This window comes from Phocoena sinus, chromosome 15 (genome assembly GCF_008692025.1).
Source record: "Phocoena sinus isolate mPhoSin1 chromosome 15, mPhoSin1.pri, whole genome shotgun sequence".
Lineage (NCBI taxonomy): Eukaryota > Metazoa > Chordata > Mammalia > Artiodactyla > Phocoenidae > Phocoena > Phocoena sinus.
The window spans coordinates 24,028,816-24,046,517 of NC_045777.1; the positions used below are offsets into that span (position 1 = coordinate 24,028,816).

General features: G+C 46.6%; 1 protein-coding gene across 1 annotated transcript in view; it reads right to left on the minus strand.

Annotated features, from left to right (window-relative positions):
* Positions 1–12,150, minus strand: part of MMP24 (matrix metallopeptidase 24) — a 44,942-nt gene extending 32,792 nt beyond the window's left edge. The window contains exon 1 of the mRNA XM_032605597.1: positions 11,926–12,150. Coding sequence (XP_032461488.1) covers positions 11,926–12,150 — 225 coding nt within the window. The remainder of the gene's footprint in view (positions 1–11,925) is intronic.
* Between the last annotated feature and the right edge of the window lie 5,552 nt (positions 12,151–17,702).

Here is a 17,702-nt window from a genome sequence, read left to right on the forward strand (position 1 = left end):
GGATTTGTTTATGGCATAGATTGTGGTGATGGTTTCACAGGTGTAGACTTAGCTCCAAACTCATTAAGTTGTACGCAGTAAATATGTGAAGCTTTTTGTATGTCAATTATACCTCAATAAAGTGGTTTTTAAAAAACCAAGAGGCTTTATGATATGGTCCCTAACTACCTCTGCAGCCTCCTTTACCACTCCCCACCTAGCACTCTGTGTTCTAATTCTTCCAGACCCTGACATACATAGTTCCTTCTGTCTAGATCACGTTCCTCTCTCTTTTTCTGGGGAAGCCTTCCTTGACCCCTTAACTCAGGAGTTCCTTCTACATCCCTGGTCAGTACCCATCCTTTTCCTTATCACAATTCTTATCACACAGTGTTGCAATGGAATTGCTTGTCTCCTCTGCTTGACTACACAATGCCCGAGGGCAGGGCCCATAGTCTTGTCTTCTTTACTATTGTATCCCCACACCTAGCACAGGGCCAGCATAGATACCTCTTTATTGAATAAAACAAGTTGAAGTGCTCAGGGAGAGGATGAGTCATTGCTGGTCAAAATTTGCTATAGAACAGTGTTTCTCAATCCCGGCACTACTGGTATTTTGGGCCAGATAATTCCGTTGTAGCAGGGCTGTCCGGTGCATCGTAGGACATTTAACAGCATCCCTGACTTCTACAACAAGATGCCAACAGCACCACCCCCTCAGCTGTGACAACCAGAAATGTCTCCATTGGCCAAAGAGTTCCCTCGACGGTGGGCAAAATTGTCCTATGTGGAGAACCACTATTATAAAGGGATTCCCATATAGGGCTGCCTTGAATATTCTCTAAGGGTCCTTTCAACCCTAAATTCTGCACTAGGCATTTAGGGAAAGCACTAGGCATTCAGTCGATAGCCTCCTAGGATGGGGCTCAGAAGGAGAGCTGGCTTCCTTATCTGAGCAGGTGGACATGAATGGTAGTGAGGTGTGGAGAGCAGTGAGGAGCGAGGCAGCTTGAGAGGACATTTAGGGTATGGTTAAGAGTACACGCTCTGGAGACACACCGTGCTGGGCTCAAATCCTAACTCTCCCATTTACTTGTTACACAACCCTCAGCAAATTATTCAGCCTCGCTACTGCTCACATCAAGCTCCATCTGCATGATGTCCTTAGCATGTGCCCCATGGAGTGGTTGTAAAGATTAAATAACATAATACGTGGTATTGAGCGCTCAGTAAAAGATAGCAATAATAATAGCTGTTATTTTCCTGATAGGTGACAAACAACTCTAAAGCCCTCACTGTCCTGCAGCCCCAAACACTGAGGCTGTGTTTCTCACTGGGCAGTCCTTGTGCATCATGGGCTGTCAGCATCACCTCATCCAATGAACTTGTTAAAAGCATGTATTCCCAAACGTGAATTTAGACCTACAAAATCCGACCCTCTGAGGTTGGGAACTGGGAATCTGCATGGTTTTTTTTTTTTTTTTTTTGCGGTACACAGGCCTCTCACTGTTGTGGCCTCTCCCGTTGCGGAACACAGGCTCCGGACGCGCAGGCTCAGCGCCCATGGCTCACGGGCCAGCCGCTCCGTGGCATGTGGGATCTTCCTGAACTGGGGCACGAACCGGTGTCCCCTGCTTCGGCAGGCAGACTCTCAACCACTGCGCCACCAGGGAAGCCTGGAATCTGCGTTTTTAAAAAGAGAGCACCTAAAGTGATTCTGTTGCCTACTAAAGTTTGAGAACCACTGCAGTAAGGACGGCTGGGAGTTGATGACCCTGTGCCATGAAGAATGGGCATGTTGTGTTCAGTATCACCTCTGATTTGCTAGGACAGGAAGCATGTTGCCATTTAGGAAAGCCTTCTATTAAAGCTGGCTCAAAAGCCAGCCCCTGCCCTCTGTGCCTCGGCTCTGCTCTCATCCCTGGGTCCTTCACCTGCCTGTCTCCTCAGCCAAACCTTACAAGTGGGTTTTGGCCTCAGTTTCCCTGGCTGGCACTCAGGTCCTAAACTGAGATTGTAAGGATGCTAATCTGTTTCTCAGGAGCTCAGGTTCCCTACCTGGTTCTCAGTGTCCTCCGGAGCGTGAGACTCTAGTCCCTACACACCTGGGAACTGAGTGAGGTTGTATCTGAAAAGACAGGTCACTTGGGACCCAGATGCTACCACATGCCAAATATTACTTAACTCTGCTCCTTCCAGCTGAGTGTCCTTGGGCAAATGACCTAACTTCTTTAAGCCATCATTTTTATTCATCCGTTACGTAGAGGATATTAAAATAAGGGTTGTTAGGAGGATTCAGTAAGATGATGATTCAGTAAGATTCAGTACTAGCTGAAATTATGGCCCTTCAAAGATGTCCACATCCTAATTCCCGAAACCTGCTATGTTGCCTTACATGGCAAAGGAGACTTTACAGGTATGATTAAGTTAAGGATCTTCAGGTGCGGAGATTAGCCTAGCTCATCCAGGTGGTCTCAGTGTAATCACAACGGTCCTTATAAGAGGGAGGGAGGACATCAGAGTCAGAGATGGAGACGTCAAGACAGAAGCAGATGTCAGAGTAATGCCATTGTCGAAAGGGGGCCACAAGCCAAGGAATGCGGGCGGCCTCTAGAAGCTGGAAAAGGCAAGGTACGAATTCTCCCCTGCAGCCTCAAGAAATAATGCAGCCCTGCTGACACCTTGATTTTAGTCCCTTTAGTTCCATTTCAAACTTCAGACTGTAAGATAATATTAAATAAGAACTAATAAATTTCAGAACTGTAAGAAAATAAATTTGTATTGTTATAGGCCCCAAAGCTTGTGGTAATTTGTTTCAGTAGCAGTAAGAAGCTAATAGATGAATGTAAAGCATTTAGCAGATCCTGGCACATAGTAAGCGTTTTCACAATGTTATTGTCTGTATTTTTCTCCCACACTCTTCAGCAGTACATGGACCACCACCTTTGGTCATTACTGCTGGACCGAATCACTGTGTCCTTTGGTGACTCCTCAGAAATCAGCCTTATCACTGTGGCAGTTCCCTCCAACTCCTGTCCCACCAACAGCCCACTTCCTCCTCCACCCACAGAACTGAGGTCTCAGCCTTGCTGCTGAACCCACCTGAGTTATAACTAATTTTTTAAAACTTCAAACGTGAAGGCCTAACCATGGAGGTATCTAGAAAATGCACTCATCAACAAATACTTAGGGATCATCTAATTTAACACACTTATTTTGCAGAAGAGAAAAATAAAACTCAGAGAGAAATGACTTATCCAAAGTCACAGAGCAAGTTAGTGGAGGAGCTGAAAACAGAGGCTAGTGTCCCTGCCTCCCAGGGAGGGTTCTCTCTGCCATGCTACACCCTCCACGCTAGCTCTGGTTTGCCTCCAAAGGCTGTGTCTTTTTAAATTTTTCGTCTTTTCCCACTCACAGTCAGTCTAAAAAGGGCCCTCAGGATCGCCCACAAATCCCAACTTAGCTTCTTGACAAACACCTTAATGGCACGGCATTGCCTCTTGGCTGCCACCATCTCTTGAGTGGGTGGAAAGTGCACCAGCGGGAATTCCCTGGCACTCTGCACAGTGTCCTTGGCCCACTCCCAGGAGGCCACCACAAGCCAGACAATCACCATGCCCAGGGAGGTGGCACATTTGGGGTTTTGGATCAGTCAGACACTGGGATGTCTGAGTTTCCCAATTCTGGGGAGACTTCCTCCCATGGCCAGGAGGGTAGCCATGCACACATTCACTCTCTGAGAAGCGAGGCGCCTTAGTCTTCCTTGCCCTTTCCAGTGCCTTCCTGCAAATCTGCCATCATTTTCTGTCCGATGGGGCTTAACTTATTGATGAGTTTTAGAAAAGGGAAGAAGGAAGACAGGGACCATGGTCAGGCCTTAGTTTCTCAACTGAAATAGGCAGATGGCTGAAGTAGATAACCTCTAAGTAATTATATAAAGTTCTATTACTTTAGCTTAATTGGATTGAGCGTGGAGCTGATCCTCACGGCCAGTCTTAAAGTCTAAGCTCCCCAGCATGGCGCTCGGCAAGCCTCACGGTCTGACGCCAATGCACCTTTCTAGCCTTTCCCTCCGACGTGTATGCCCCACCCTTCTATTCCCTACCCCAAGTGCCCCCTCCTCTAGCTACTGATCTACTTGTGTTGCCTGAAAGCAGCCTGCAAGTTCCTTCCTCTCTGCCTTTTTTCATTCCCTCTCCCTAGAAGGCCTTTCCCACGTGGATACTGGCCTCTCCCTGATGAACTAATAGATAAATTTCCTCTGAAATGCAACTTGAATGTCACCTCACCTGGGAGGACTATCTCAAGGTTAAATGGACTTCCTCTGTGCTCCCATATGCACCCCTTACTTACAGCATCTTTCATAGTACATTATCAATAGTGGTTTCCATGCCTGTCTCTCCTACTGAGCTCTTCCTCATGGAGCTTACAGCCTGGAGGGGGAGGGAAACATGGAAAGACAAAATGTTTCATTCCAACGGTGATAAGCGAAGGAAAAGGAGAAGGTGCTGGGAAAGAAAGTGTGTGACAGGAGATCTAGGCTGTGACGTCAGGGATGGCCTCCCAGAGGATGTGACATCTCAGCTGAGACCTGTGTATGAGCAGAAGAGGTGAAGGTGAAGGTCAGATAATGAGTGTCCCAGGAAAAGAATAGCTTATTGAATTCCTGAGATGGGAAGGAGCCTACTATTAAGAAAAGAGAAAGAAGGCCAGGGCAGCTGGAGTTGACTGAGAAGCTGGTATAAAAGGGAGCAGAGAGGTGGGGAGGACTCGGTGATGCAGGGGCTCAGAGGCTTGATTAAGCAGCCTGGGGGGTTGCTGGGTACGAGGGGCTTGTGACACCATTCGTTCTACTTTTGTGTGTGTTTGAAATTTTTCCATAATAAAAATTGAGAAGTGGCCATAGTATTGTAATATTAGTTTAGCCTTTACCTTAAAAGCCATTTTAAGCAAGGTGAGAGTGGGAGTCATATACCAGATATTTTTGTTTAAAAATTAAAAAAAATTAAATATTATAAGCATTCAGAAAGGCATAAAAATAATTTTTAAAAAACCCTTGGATAGGGGCTTCCCTGATGGCACAGTGGTTGAGAATCTGCCTGCTAATGCAGGGGACATGGGTTCTAGCCCTGGTCCGGGAAGATCCCACATGCCGCGAAGCAACTAGGCCCGTGAGCCACAGCTACTGAGCCTGCGCGTCTGGAGCCTGTGCTCCGCAACAAGAGAGGCCGCGACAGTGAGAGGCCCGCGCACCGCGATGAAGAGTGGCCCCCGCTTGCCACAACTAGAGAAAGCCCTCGCACAGAAACGAAGACCCAACACAGCCAAAAGTAAAAACAACAACAACAACAAAAAAAAAACCTTGGATAATCACCAACCGGCTTTGTTAAGTCTTGGCTTTTGCCATATTTGCTTCAGATATAAGTGGCCCCTGCATAGATTTATTTATTTATTTAAATTTATTTATTTATTTATTTATTACTGGAGTAAAATTGCCTCACAATGTTGTGTTAGTTTCTGCCACACAGTGAAGTAAATCAGCCATATGCACACACACATCCCCTCCCTCTTGGAGCTCCCTCCCACCCGCCTCCTCCACCCCACCCATCTAGGTCGTCACAGAGCACCTAGGTTTATTTTTAAAAGGTCACTCTGGCTGCCGTGGGAAGAAGGATTAGAGGCAGGCAAGAGAGGCGGATCAGGTGGGAAGTTTCTGGAATCCAGGTGAGACAGGATGGAAGTTTAGACTAAAGTAGAGGCACCAGTGGTGGAGAGAAGCGGCCACAGCGAAGATCTGTTCAGGAGGTGGAAGTGCTGGGCTGGCGGCTGATTCTACTGAGGCAGGTGAGAGGAAGACCAGCTGAAGGATGGCTCTTTCTGGCCCAGTGCTTTTGGGGCACAGAGAATGGTATGCATGTGAGCGTTTGTGGTACAGAAGTGAGTTTTAAAATTATTATTGCTGGGACTTCCCTAGTGGTCCAGTGTGTAAGACTGCACTCCCAATGCAGGGGGCCCAGGTTCGATCCCTCATTGGGGAACTAGGTCCTCCATGCATGCCGCAACCGAGAGTCTGCGTGCTGCAACAAACATCCCACGTGCCACAACTAAAGATCCCACGTGCTGCAACTAAGACCCAGCGTAGCAAAATAAATAAATAAATTTTAAAAATTATTGCTAACAGAGTTGTTAATAACTATGCCTTGCTTTTCTCTACCTACTTTGTTATAAGAACGTGTCTGATTTTTGAGAAAATATTACCTTTTATAAATGTGGCTTTGCTGTTATCCTATAGATCATCAAAGCCTAGTTCCAAGTTGCCCTTGAACATGAATGCATGGAGTAATGATGAAGAAAAACCAGGGAAGGACTTGAACGAAATTGATCCTGAGGGCCAGTGAAACCAAATGATTTGTTCCAGAATTGCTCAGCTGAGGAGGGCCAGAGCTGGGGTGCACAACTTTTATCCACACACTAGAACAGGTACACAGACCTGAGTTGTGTGAAGAAAGCTAAAAGCGCCCAGGGCATCAGCCAGCTCCCAGAACAACTCAGAACAGGCCTCGGTGCCTCCGTCCCCTCAACACGGCTCTGAGAATCTGAACAGGTCACTTCTCTGCTCAGAAACCTTTCATGATTCCTCTCAGTCTTTGGACAAAAGCCAATTTCACAGTCTGCTCTCAGCCTCCCTTTCCAGCCTCTTCTCAAACACTCTTACTGGAAATAGCAATAACTCAAGGCCTCAGGCACATCAAATCCTCTACCATTTCCTAAATACGCCCTGCACGTGTGTGGATCCTTGGTTCATGTTTTCCTTCCCTCTGGACTGCCCCACTCACCGTTCTTTGTCTGTTTCCTCCCTCAAAGGTTCATCTTCGATAACAACCTTCTTCCTAGAACATCCCCTAACTTCCCCAACCCCATCTCCTCCCCCTTTGGTGCTTCCCCAGACCTTTAAACCTCTAGCATACATTGATTTTTCTTCAAAACAGGTACGGACTTTTGCATGCCAAGCACTATGAAGGAAGTTGGTGGGGGACACAGATAATACAATCGATTTAAAAATATTAATCAAGTATCTAGAATGTGCCAGGCACTGTGCTAGGTCCTGAGGAGTCATTGGCTGCAGTCTATTAAGAATTGCTTCCTCTGATTTTGAGTCTAAACTATACCATATCATAAGGCTAGGTTTAATCTCTAAGATTAATCTCTCTGGTACAACTATAATTTATATTTATTTGCTCTAAAACTACCTCTTTCAATGACTGGAGTGGGATATACCTGAAAGTGGAGGAGATTAGCTAAAAGGCTATTACAATAATCCAGAATAGGACAGTTTCATATATAGGGAAAACCTCAGATCTAGGACAGAAAACCCAGCTTCTGGTCCTTGCTTTACTGTTTATTAGCTCCATATGGGTCTCTGGACAATGTGTGGACAAGTCACATCATCTCTCTGAGTCTCCGTTTCCTCCTCTATAAAATGAGGACAATATCTTTCTAGTCCACCTCATGGTGTTGTTGCCAGGATCAAGTGCGGCCAGACACATAAAAGCATCTGGAAAATGCAAAGTGCTTTACAAATATGAGGCTATTAATGTGATAGGAAAAACCATAGTAGTAATAAGAGAAAATGATTTTAAAATGCAGCAGAGTAGACTCAGGTTAGGTAAAAGGAAGAACTTCCTAACAGTGAGAATTTTTTTTTCAGACAAGAATGAAGGTATATTGGAGGCCATGATCACATTGAAATACATTTTTGGCTTGGGAGTCTGTTAGTGCTTCTTAATAGGCCTACCCCACCCCTAAGCTCATTTAGGGCTCTAACTTTCCTTGACTATAGGTGCAAACTGAGGAACTTTCTCCATCTGCCCAGAGCAGACCCCTCAAAACCAGTCTACAGAGCAGGAATCCATTAAGCCCTGGGTCCTGGAGTCACACTCTGTCACTCATGTGGCCTGTGCTGATTGGCTTGTCTCTTTCTGCCTATACTGACCTTCCTCAGAATCAAATTGGAAGTTAGGAGGGCCAAAAATCTATTTATGGGGTATTCTACTCAGCTAATAATAAGAGAAAGAGATGCTTTAAATAAACCAAACACAGGAAGCCAATTAGAGAATCAGTGGGACCCCTCAATGTGCAAAATACAAAAGAAAGACTCAAGAAAGCAAAGGAGAAAACAGATTGAACAAATTTTGGGGGGGCTTTGTCTTTTGGTAATAAAAGATCAGAAATATGAAATCAAAGCCAAAGACGGTGAAAACGCTTTCAACCAAGAAGTCAGGAAACCAGGGAAAAGTTCTAGTTCTGAATCACCTACTGTCAGGCTTAGTGACCTTGGGCAACTCACTTATGGCAATTTACAAAGTATCTGTTAAATATCTGTTAAGTGCGCTTACTTAGGGATCTCTAAGGTCACCTGTACCCTAATTCTAACCCGTACATTAACACTAACCCCTAACACGTACCCTAACCCTAACCCGTTGTCGTACCCTAACCTGTACCCTAAACCGTACCTCTCAATTCCTCTCTATTGTATATCACTTGATGACAGCCTATATGCAAGAACTCAAGGGTGTCATTGTGGAACCACTGACAAGCGGAATAGCCTCTATTTTCATTGAAGGAAGGACAGGCAGGCAATGAGTTTTATCCCTAAGAAGGGTTTTAGAAGGCACCTTGAGACCACATGCCCATGAGTGTCTATTTCAGATGCATGTAACTTTTTGGCTTAAAGGATGAAGAGAAGAATCATTGGATGCTTTCTGAGTAATTAACAACAAACATTGAGAGTTGAGGACTGTGCTGGATCTAAAACCATAAAGCACTTTGGTTGGGGAAGGCCCTGCCTAAGAACCACAACCCTTTTCCTGAAAATAATGTTTAAGTATTAAAAAAAAAAATTAAATGACAAGCTGGCTGGAGCTGCCTCAAAGTGCTCTTCTGAGAAGAGAGAAATAAATGCCTAGAGAAGTCAGGGAGAGTTTCCTAGAGAGGCAGGGCTTGAGCTGGAACTTTAAGAAAGGAGGCAGATGGATGGGGGGAGGTACAGCATGTGTAAATGTCCAGGGAAACATGGGGAGCTTATCTTAGGATAAAGGAGAGACAAGCTTGTCTGGAGTAAGGATGTGTATGGATGAGCAGGGGGAAAGGCAGCTTCTAGTGAGGTGGTAGGGTGGAGTCAGACTGCAGAGGCCTTAAAAGACAGAGAGAGAACTAAGCAACGTTATCTTCTCGCTGAAAAGCATCAATATTTCTATAAGGTCTCAATCACGTGATCCACTAGGATTCAATGAGGGGATAATAGTGTGCAAATTGTCCACAGAAGGAGGAGATATAATTATCTTTCAGAAAGTTTTGGACAATATATTAGAAATGGAAAATGGAGACACAATGGAACTGAGGGTGATGAGGGCCTGAGAACTCAGAGAGAAAATGGTAGAAGGAAATAAACAATAGAAGGCAATAAATTAATAGGTGGAAATAAATAAATAGATGGAGATGGTCACGTCTCTAAATGAAAGGAGATTAAGAATGCAGAGGTCCCCAAGAGACCATGCTGGGACCCGTCTGATTTAAATTTTTTATCAGTGATCCAGAAGACATAGAGCAAAGTGAAAATTTCAGGACCGCAGATCATACTAAGCCCTTTCAGGTAGGGACATGCTCTGCCAAAGGAGAGAGAGAGAGAGAGAGAGGGAGGGGGAGAGAGAGAGAGAGAGCTGAAGGAAGGTACTGAGTGGGACACAAAATGGAAGATAAATGTCAACGTGGGAAATGTAAGGTAACAATGTACTCCGGTAAGGATAATACACAGATAGGGTGCTGTGTTCCAGGCTATCAGTTTTGACCCAGGAAAGGGATCGGGGAGCTACTGCGGATTCCTAAAGGCAGTGTCCTAATGTGTTGGGATCAGGAAGGCTGACAAAGAGATAGGCAGAAGCAGGAAGGGACCTAAAAATCAAAGAGGAAATCATCCTCCTTTGTGTAAGATGACAAGGTCCCATATCTGGGGAGAGTGGTCAGGTTGACATCCATTGAAAGTTAGGACCCAAGGATAGCTAGAAAAGGATAATTAAAATGATTCACGAGGATGAATGTGACTATTCTAGAGGTGGCCTATCATAAGGGGGAAACAAGTATGAAAAGACAAAGGCTGAGAGAGGTGGAATAATCAAAGCCTATAAAACTGTTAAAGATAAGGAGTGGGTAGCATTACCTTCTCTCCCAATCCTAACATATTCAACCAAAAAGCCTCCTCTTAATGCTTGAAATATCATAGGAATAAAAGGGTTTCAGAGTTGAGATCATTTAGCCCTATCTCTTTGTATTAGAGATGGTAAAATTCAGGCTTAGAGAGGGCAAGGAAATGGCTCAAGGTCACAGAAGCCACCAGGAGCCAAGGTAGGATTAGAAGCCCAGGCCTCCTAAATCCCAGGCTAGGGTCTTTCAGCCTCACCCTGTGCATTCAGGAAGACTAAAGGAATCCTACATTTATAGGGTATAAACTCATGAAATGCATTACTTTGAGAGGAAATAAAGCTGAAAACACAAACAAGCTAGGGAAAGTTTTCACTAAAAGTCAACAGCAATTATAAGGCATTTGGAAGAAAACTACCAGCAGGACTAGAGACTTTCTACACACCCTAATTTGGGGGGGATCATGTACCCCTCTGAGAGTCTGAAGAAATCTAGGGATCCTCTCCAAGAAAAACCCATTTGCACATACAAACACAATTTTACACAAGATTTCAGACTCCCTGAGTCCCAGGCCCAATTAATAATTCCTGCTCTGACAGATTCTTCTGAACAAATAGATTGCTTCAACAAACACACTCCATCTCTTACAATAAGTGAGGCAATCACTCTGATATTCCTCAGCAAAAAAAAAACACTGTCTCAACGTCACTTATCAGAATTGCAGACCTGTGGGTTGGAAGAGACCAGAGATATTACCTAGTCTAACTGCCCCCCGCCCCGCTTGTGTGACACAGGATAATATCATGGTTAAATATGTGGAGACTACAGTCAGCCTGCCTAGGTTAGAATCCCAACTCCATTACTCACTAGCTGTGTGATCTTGGGCAAGTTACTTAGTTCTCTGAGTCTGTATCCTCATCTGTAAAATGAGGAAAATAATTACAAATATCTCGTAGCGTAGTTATGAGGATTAAACGCGATAATTCACATAAAACTCAGCACCAGGCCTGGCACATAGTGAGTGCTCAGTCGATGCTAGCTGGCATTATTGTTATTATTACGCTTGTATCCAGGCAGGTATTATGCATGCATCCATCCAGTCCCCTCCTGGAGCTTTTGCTTGCACATGTCTGCGATGAGCAGCTCCGATTGTTACAAACTTCTCATGTTGAGCGAAATTCGCCTTCTTGCGACCCTTACCCCCACCCCCGTTGGCCCTAGTTCTGTCCTGCGGGGCCACGCAGAGCAAGGCCGTCCTTCCTCCACGTGACAGCCCTTCAGATACGAAGACAGTGATCGAGTCCTTCCCCCGTCCCCTGCCGCCCTCCCCGCCCCCCGCTCCCCCCCGCCCTGTCCTCTCGTCTCCAGCTTGAACATCCTCGGGTCCTTCTCCCAAACCACAACAGACTGGCTGCGCTTACTATTTACTCCCAGGCGTTGTACGGCTTCCCTCACACATAGTCAGGCAGGCCACACGCCACACCGCCACAGTTCCGACCCTCCTGCTCCGCCCCCGCCCGCTGCCCCTGTCCGCGGTGCTGAAGCGGCTCCGGGCCCCCGCGGGCCTGGCGCGGCCCTTCCCAGCCCCCGCCCTGGGCCGCTAGCCCGGACCCCCGGCGCGGACCCCCGGCACTCCACCTCTGCGCCCCGGGTGGCCGGCGCGGCTCGGCCCAGGTCCGGCCCCGGCGCCGCCCCCCGCCCTGCCCGGAGGTCCCGAGCCCCCGCCCCGGCCCGGCGCGCCAGCCCCACCTGCCCGGCGAAGGGCGCCTCCGCCTCGGCCGCCCGCGCCGCCCGGTCCCCGGCCCCCGCCGCCGCCGCCGCCGCCGCCGCCCGCGCGGCGCCCGGGAGGCAGCAGAGCGCGGGCAGCAGCAGCAGAAGCCGCTCCGGGGCCCGCCAGAGGCTCCAGCGCGGGGCCAGGCCTGGCGGCGGCGGCGACAACCCCGGCGCGGCGCGGCCGCCCCGGCTCTTCGGCATCCCGGCGGCGGGGCCCGGCCGCCCGGCTGCGATGGCGGCGGCGGCGGCGGCGGCGGCTCCGGCCGGGTCCTCCCGCTGCAGCCGCTGCGGAGCCGCCGAGTCACCGCGCCGCGGACACGCGCCCGGCCCGCCTGTCTTCGCCGCCGCCGCCGCCGCCGCCTCGGCAGCCAGCGCGCCCCCGCCTCCGCGCGCCGCGCCCTGGCGGGGGACGGCCAGGGGCGCGGGGGCAGCACCCAGGCGGGACCCGCAGAGCCGGCGGCTCCGGGCCAGCCCGGAGACACTGGCCGAGGAACGACGCTGGGGTGGGAGTCGCAGAGGCCAAAAGACCCGCTCTTGAGGCAGGGTCCAAAGGGGTGGAACTGGAGGAGGGGGGCCTGAGTGGCAGCCCAGGGGGAGGGGGAAGAAGCTAAATAAATAATCCTAGAAATAGAACCACGCCGCGGCTCTGGGAGAGGATATCCGGGGTTGGGGGTCCGAAGCCAAAGGCATAGTCCTGGGGGAGAGGGTCTGAGGCGGGACACTGCAGGAGGGGGTCTGGGCCTGGGGGAGGGGAATGAGGACCTGCCCTGGGGTAATGGTGAGGCTGGAGGGAATGAGCTGAAGAAATAGTCCTGGAGGAGAGAGTCTGAGAGGGTGGCAGTGGAGAAGGGAGGGCAGGGAGGGTGAGAAACTAAAGAATAAACCCAAGGAGCATTTCAGGGGGGTAGCCCTGGAGACAACAGGTAAAATTAAGGTGAAGCTCGTTCTCTTACCCCCAGAGGGAGAGACATCAACCAGTTGGGAAGATCATCTTTCATCCAAAACAACCCATATTTATTGAACACTTTCTATATATATGTAGAGCTCTGGGCTACTTGGGATACAAAAAAAGAAGAAAAAAAAGAGGCTGATTCCCTGAAGTGTAGATGTTTACAGCTTGGTGAGAAAACATAAGTACAAAGAAACACCAAGTGTCAAAAAGCATACAGGCAGGTGCTCCAGGGATCAGAGGAGGCTTGATGGGGGACTGGAGAAGTCAGGACGGGCATTAGGGTTTGGGTGGTGGCAACTCTAGCTAAGCCTTGAAGGAAAGGCCAGATTTAGACAAGGGAAGGGGAATGGAGAGGGCATGATGTCAGGTAGGAAGATGAGGGTGTATATATGTACAAGACATGTGTACAAGACATGGCTGGGGCCGTAGATCTGTTTCTCTGAAGCACAGTGTTCCCATAGGAAAGTGCTGGGATGTAGGGAAATAGTCTAAGACTGTAAACCCTAGGAAAATGAATTTGGGTTATGTTCTGAAGGGAAATGGGAGTGGTTGTGATTGAAGGTTTTTTTGAGCAAGATGGTGTGTGGAAAATGATGTTTTATGGTTACCTGGTAATTTGGAGGTGTGGAAAGGGAACAGGCTTTAGAGTCAGATCTATGTTCAAATCTCTTGGCTCTGTTCATTTTTATAAAATGATGCTGATTTACTGCATAAGGTTGCTGTAAGGTTGAAGTGCTTAGCACTTAATAGATGTTCCATATTAGTTCCCCTCCCAGTATATAGAATAATGACCAGAGGAGGCAAAGAGATTAGTTGGGAGATTACTGCAACCTTCTGCATACAAGGAAATGATGATAACAAACATAATTAGCATTTATTGAATGTCTACTATGTATCGAGCACTGGGTTAAGCCCTTTACTGTATTATATCTCATTTGACCACGACTCATAAGTGGCAGAACTGAAGCAATCTGACCTCAGAACCCAATTTTGTTTTTTAAGCGTGGGAGAAAAAAAAAAAGAGCCAAATTTAAGACACATTGGGCAAAGAAGAAGAGGGAGAGGAGTTTGGAGTAATGGCAAGTCCAGAAAGATGGGTGGTGATGTCTTCACAGAAATGGCGTTGTCATAAGGAGGAACCAGCTTGAGGGAATTGACAAAGGCTTTGCTTTTAGGCTTGCTGAGCTTGAGGTGACCACAAGATCCCTGAGATGGGTACAGCATTGAGTTCAGAGGAGGGTGGAGAATAGGTATTTTGGAAACATTCAGGTCAATATGATAGCTGAAACTGAAAGATAGGAGTAGGAAAGAGCAAAAGCCTGAGGGCCCCCTGTTGAGACATGTTCAGTTTAAAGAGTGGTCAAAACGATTGAGGAATCAGGGTTATGGAGTATACAGGAAGGGGGAGAAACGTTTCAAGGAGAGGGAGAGGGGTTGGCAGTGTCAGGGAAATCAGAGATGGAAGAGTGCGTCCGCACCATTGAATTGAACAGCTCACAGTCTAGGAGGGAGACAGACATAAGCAAATCATTTTGGTTCCGTGATAAATTATGGCAGTGATGAGAACAAAGTGTTATGGAAACACTGAGGAAAGAGCAACAAACTGCTCAAAGTTAGAAGATTTGAGAGAGGGTATATTCCAGAAGGAGGAAACAGTACATTCGAAGAGTGAAAGGAAGCAGACTGGACTGAGCATCTAAGAATAAGACCTGTCTTATTCACATCCTTACTCCTAATGCCAAATGCTCATTGAACTGCTAATGAGAATGTAAGGCTCAAGTGGTAGTGGCCATGAGCCAGCTACCAAAGGTGGTAGATGTGAGTGGCTGTAGGTAATTGATGATAAAGAAGGAAGAGGTTGGATGCTTATAAAATGTAACCCTAAGGTAGGTCCCTAGTAGGAAAAATCTAGACAGCATTGTAAAGCCAGCCGAAGAGGAGGTTTAGCAGGCTTCAGAGTAACAGCCTAAGATGGAATCACTAGGGCACTGACTTCTCTTTTCTCCTCTTCCAGGGAAAAAGCACTGGACTTAGAGTCAGAAACCTGGATTCAATATTGGCTGTCACTAATTTGTAGTGCATCTTTGGGCAAGTCGTTTCATCTCTTTGAGCCTTGGTTTCCTCATTTGTAAAGTAAAACTAATGACTCTGCCTTCTCCACTTCATGGGGAGGACCATGTGAATGCTTGGGATTCACTTTGTAAACTATATAGTTAACTGAGCCGATGTTAGGAAAAAGTTAGGTATTGATAATCTTATCAAGAATCATTATTTATATCAGTGCCTGAGCTTCCTGTAGGGAAACTGGAACCCCCTCTTCCCTTTACCTCCTCTCTTATTTCTTTATTCAACAAATATTTATGAAATATCTTTTGGGTGTTCGCTGGGCTGGGGGATATAAAGGAGATTAAGTTATAGTTGCTTCCCTTAGAAAGATAGTCATTTGGGGAGATAGACACTTAAATAGACACCAAGAAGATAACGTAGTATGTGCTATAAGAGAGAAGAGAAAACTATTATGGGAGTAGAAAGGAGGGAACAACTGTCTAGAGCTGTCAGGAGGTGAGATGGGCCTTGAATGACCAGCAGGGATTTGCTGGGTAGAGTGAGAAGGGAACTGTATACACAAAGGTGTGGATATATATGAATGCCACACTAAGGAGTTTGGACTTCATGTTCTAAGCCAGCAGTTCTCAAAGTGTGGTCCTGACCCTTTTAGTGGGTCTGTGAGATCAAAACTATTTTCCTAATAATACATTATTTTTTTTTAACTCTCATTTTCTTATGAGTAGACTGTGATTATCCAGAGGCTTTATGACATGTCACGACAGATTGACTGCAGAAGTAGACATAAGAAGACATCTATCTTCTATTTTTTTTTTGAGATTTGTGGGAGTTTTCTTTTTTTTTAAATTTAATTAATTAATTAATTTTTGGCTGCATTGGGTCTTTGTTGCTGCACACGGGCTTTCTCTAGTTGTGGTGAGCGGGGGCTACTCTTTGTTGTGGTGCGTGGGCTTCTCACTGCAGTGGTTTCTCTTGTTGGGGAGTGTGGTCTCTAGGTGTGTGGGCTTCAGTAGCTGTAGCACACAGGCTCAGTAGCTGTGGCTCACCAGCTCTAGAGTGCAGGCTCAGTGGTTGTGGTGCTCGGGCTTAGTTTCTACATGGCATGTGGGATCTTCCCGGACCAGGGCTCGAACCCATGTCCCCTGCATTGGCAGGTGGATTCTTAACCATTGTGCCACCAGTGAAGCCCTATCTTCTATTAAGTCAGACTTTAAACAGGTTTTCAAGACTGTAAAACAATACCACTCTTCTCACTAAATTTTTTGTTTTGTTTTGGAAAATATAGTTATTTTTCATTAAAATGTTATTTATGTTGATGCATTTATCATTTTAAATGAATTAATATGTAAATATTTTTAAATGTCTTAGCTTTGATTTTTAGTGTGGTAATTGTCAATAGATATAATCTACGTATTCTAGGTGCTGGGATAGAGCAGTCAACAAATCAAATCAAACGCCCCACTTTCATGGAACTTATACTAGGTTTGACAGAAAACAAGCAAAATAATTAATATATATAGTATGTTAAATAGTAACAGCTGTTGAGAAAAGCAGGGAACTAGAATATGAAAGCTGAAAGCTGTGTGTGTGTGTGTGTGTGTGTGTGTGTGTGTGTGTGTGTGTGTGTAATTTTGGATCGAATAACCAGGGAAAACCTCAGTAAGAAGGCGTGTTTTCAGTAAAGAACTGAAGGAACAAGAAGGGAGTGGATCATGCAGCCATCTGAGAGAAATGAATTCAGAAGAGGGAACAGCAAGTGAAAACGTTCTGGGACAAGAGCATGCCTGGGAGGTTTGAGGAGCATCTTGGAGACCAGTGTGGCTGGAGTGGAAGAAGGTTGAGGGTATTAGAAGATGAGGGTTATGGAGGGAAGGGGTGCTCTCCCTGAGAGAGAAAGACAATAGAAGCTTTTGAGAACTGAAGAGACATCTTCTGACTTACCTTTAACAGAAGCACTTTGGTTGCTGCTGAGAACAAGTGAAAAGTCATAAGCAGAAAGGCCAGCTAGGAGGCTATTGCAGTAATCCATCAGGTGCAAGATGATGGTGGCTTGGACCCGAGTCCAAGTGGGGATAGTGAGATGTAGTTGGATTCTTGATAGATTTTGAAAGTAGAGTTGACCAAACATACAATGTATTGGATATGAGGTACTAGAAAAAGAAGGGACTTCCCTGGTGGCACAGTGGTTGAGAATCCACCTGCCAATGCAGGGGACACGGGTTCAAGCTCTGGTCTGGGAGGATCCCACATGCGGTAGAGCAACTAAGCCCATGCACCACAATTACTGAAGCCTGCACACTCTAGGGCCCGTGTGCCGCAACTACTGAGCCTGCGTGCTGCAACTACTGAAGCCCGCGTGCCTAGAGCCCGCGCTCCGCAACAAGAGAAGCCACTGCAATGAGAAGCCCATGCACCGCAACGAAGAGTAGCCCCCACTCGCCGCAACTAGAGAAAGCCCGCACAGCCAAGAATAAAAATAAATAAAATAAGTAAATTTTTATAAAAGAGAGAAAACATGAATAAAGGAGAGTGAAGTTCTGATTTGGGGTCTGAAAGGAAGTAGAGATGGGAGGCTGGAGAGCACGATCCAGTTCCGGAAGACTTCTTGATTTCTCTCCTTCCTCTGAATTCCTATTACAGCAGCTGACATTTAATGAGGGCTTATTATGTGCAAAGCAATTTATCTTTGTTACATCACTTAATCTTCACAGTTATCCTATGAGACAGATTCCAA